At 43.5% G+C, this 3,013-nt stretch overlaps 1 protein-coding gene across 1 annotated transcript in view; it reads left to right on the forward strand.

Moving 5' to 3' along the window:
• Positions 1-128: 128 nt before the first annotated feature.
• Positions 129-3,013, forward strand: part of LOC108623127 (bumetanide-sensitive sodium-(potassium)-chloride cotransporter-like) — a gene marked incomplete at its 5' end in the record, with an annotated part of 3,566 nt that continues 681 nt past the window's right edge. The window contains 7 exon segments of the mRNA XM_018021435.2: positions 129-320; positions 544-720; positions 800-939; positions 1,073-1,366; positions 1,427-1,652; positions 1,717-2,571; positions 2,630-3,013. The exon segment at positions 2,630-3,013 is cut by the window's right edge and continues 36 nt beyond it. Coding sequence (XP_017876924.1) covers positions 129-320; positions 544-720; positions 800-939; positions 1,073-1,366; positions 1,427-1,652; positions 1,717-2,571; positions 2,630-3,013 — 2,268 coding nt within the window.

A 3,013-nucleotide genomic window follows, 5' to 3' on the forward strand; every position in this document is an offset into this window, starting at 1 on the left:
ATTGTTAATATGCCAATTAAAAAGTCTGCAATCTTTCTTAGAACCATAAATGGCCTCACTTAGAACTCAATTATTAAATCACGATTATAATAATTTAATGATTAATTAATGAAACGAATTTTCCACAGGTGGGACGTATTACATGATTTCCAGATCGCTGGGTCCGGAGTTCGGAGGATCTATAGGATTAATATTCTCCTTAGCAAACGCTGTAGCCTGTTCTATGTATGTCGTTGGATTCTGTGAAAGCATGGTCGATTGTTTGAAAGCTAATGGGATTTGCATCGTCGACTGCGATAACACGGACATTAGAATCATAGGTCGATTAAAAACTATACACGTATTCCCGAGAGTCTAGGACCGTTTCGTGCAGTTTGAAAAATGGTGGGGATCGCAGTGAACTCCTTCTGCACAGTAAAGCATTGAGATGCACAGAATGATCAAAAACTGAACTGTGCCCGGTCCTAAACTTTCGGGAACACGAATATAAAACGTTTTACTGCTTCCTTCAAGCAATTCTTCATCGTTGCTTTGTATTTACAGGCTGCATCACAATAGTTTTGTTATTGCTGATCGTTATGATCGGATTGGAATGGGAAGCGAAAGCGCAAATTGGTTTGTTAGTCATTTTACTATTGGCCATTGCTGATTTTGTCATCGGCACTTTCATTGGACCTAAGGACGACGAGGAAAGGGCTAAAGGATTCATAGGATATAATGGTATTTATTGAGAAAACTGCACAAATACACTGATTTTAAAAAACAAATAACTATGGGATTGTCTGTTTTGTGTTTGCAGCTAATTTGCTGGAGGAGAACTTTTCACCGGATTACAGATACAGCGAGGGGGTGGAACACAATTTCTTTTCAGTGTTGGCCATTTTTTTCCCAGCAGCCACGGGCATCCTGGCAGGTGCGAATATATCCGGCGACTTGAAGGTGATTTAGTCCTTCGGCCAATAAGGAATTCGGCTTACTACTCTCGTTCAATTGTTTAATTCACTTGAAACTATTTATGAATTATTATAACGATCACAAATAATTGTAAAGAGTGAATTAAAATTTTTAACAGGATCCGCAAACGGCTATTCCTAAGGGGACATTGTTGGCCATTTTTCTAACGACGATTTCTTATCTTCTAATGGCGCTTATGGTTGGGGCATCGGTGATGCGAGACGCGTCTGGTGACGTGAACGATCTGTGGACTGTTTTTAACAGCTCGTACGCTGGTTTGTCGAGCTTCAACGCTTCCAATGAAACGACCGAGATTCCGATTGCTACTCAAAATCAAATCGCATGGTCGAGATACGGCACGAAATTTAATTGCACAGGGAATTGCCAATACGGCAGCCATAACAGCTTCCAGGTATTCACTCTGACGAATTATAAAAACGATATAACATTTCATTTGATGACTGATTTTTAGGTGATCGAGTTGGTGTCTGCTTTTGGGCCATTGATCTACGCCGGGTGCTTCGCAGCTACTTTGTCCAGCGCTTTGGCGTCGTTAGTCTCTGCCCCAAAGGTGTTCCAGGCACTTTGCCTGGACAAATTGTACCCTGGGATAGAGTGGTTCAGCGGGGAGAAGGATAAGGAACCCATACGTGGATATTTCTTGACGTTTGTGATCGCAGTTGGGTTCATTTTAATCGGTAAGTGTTACAATCTGATGATTGATAATGAATTTTATATGAATATTCGTTGGGTTTTCTATAGGGGAACTGAACGCCATAGCTCCGTTGATCTCAAATTTCTTCCTGGCTGCGTACACCCTGATTAACTTCAGCACGTTTCATGCCTCGCTCGCGAGGCCCATCGGTTGGAGACCCACGTTCAAGTATTATAACATGTGGCTCAGTCTAGCCGGCTCTGTTCTTTGCGTTTCTGTGATGTTCTTGATCTCATGGTGGACAGCGTTGATCACGCTATTCGTAGTTCTAGCGCTCTACTTAGTAGTCTCGTATAGAAAACCAGACGTGAACTGGGGATCCACCACCCAGGCACAGACGTACAACAACGCGTTGAACGCTGTCCAGCAATTGGACAGGGTCGAGGAACACGTGAAGAATTACAGGCCTCAATTGTTGGTGCTCACTGGGAATCCGACCGCCAGGCCGGCGCTCGTCGACTTTGCGCATCACATTGCCAAGAATAACAGCCTCTTCATCTGCGGTCACATCATCGAGACCTCGATATCGTATAAAACGAGGAACGCTTTGATCGCAAATTGTATTTCCTGGCTCAGGGCGAATAAATTGAAGGGGTTTTACTCGCTGGTCGATGGCGCCAACTTCCAAGATGGGACCACCTCCTTATTGCAAGCTGCCGGTTTGGGCAAAATGAGACCGAACATCTTATTGATGGGTTATAAGCAAGATTGGGCGACTTGTTCTCAGGACAACTTGAATATGTACTTCAACGTGATGCACAAAGCTCTGGACATGCATATTGCAGTGGCGCTTCTTCGGGTGAGCGAAGGTTTAGACAGTGGCACAGTGGCTGGAGATGCTGAGGAGCAGAAGAAGAACGCGCAGATTCCGCAGACTCAAAGCTTCTCTCAGCTCAGTCAAGGTATGTGAAACATCTTCTAGAGAAAATTCGATATGGTTAACAAATAACATTTTTATAGCTAGTAGCACGTCGGACATTTCTATCCCCGGAAGTCCAGCGCCGAGGAGGTCTAAGGCGATTAATGATTACCCGAATCCCATCCCTGAAGAGCAACGTGAAACCAGGCAGGCTTTTATACCAGTAGCGAAAGACATACTTAACGCTGTGACCAAGTTCCAACGTAAGCAGAAGAAGGGTACGATCGACGTCTGGTGGTTGTACGATGATGGTGGCTTGACTCTTCTTCTACCGTACATCATCAGCACCAGGCGAAATTGGGCTAATAATAGACTAAGAGTGTTCGCTCTTGCGAATAAGCATTCAGAGCTCGAATATGAACAGAGAAAGTAAGATCTTATTTTATAAATGCCATAATTTCTACAAAAACATTATTTCTTCTTTT

The sequence above is a fragment of the Ceratina calcarata genome, unplaced genomic scaffold, assembly GCF_001652005.2.
Source record: "Ceratina calcarata isolate Rehan_Ccalc_2016 unplaced genomic scaffold, ASM165200v1 scaffold2515, whole genome shotgun sequence".
NCBI classification, from domain to species: domain Eukaryota; kingdom Metazoa; phylum Arthropoda; class Insecta; order Hymenoptera; family Apidae; genus Ceratina; species Ceratina calcarata.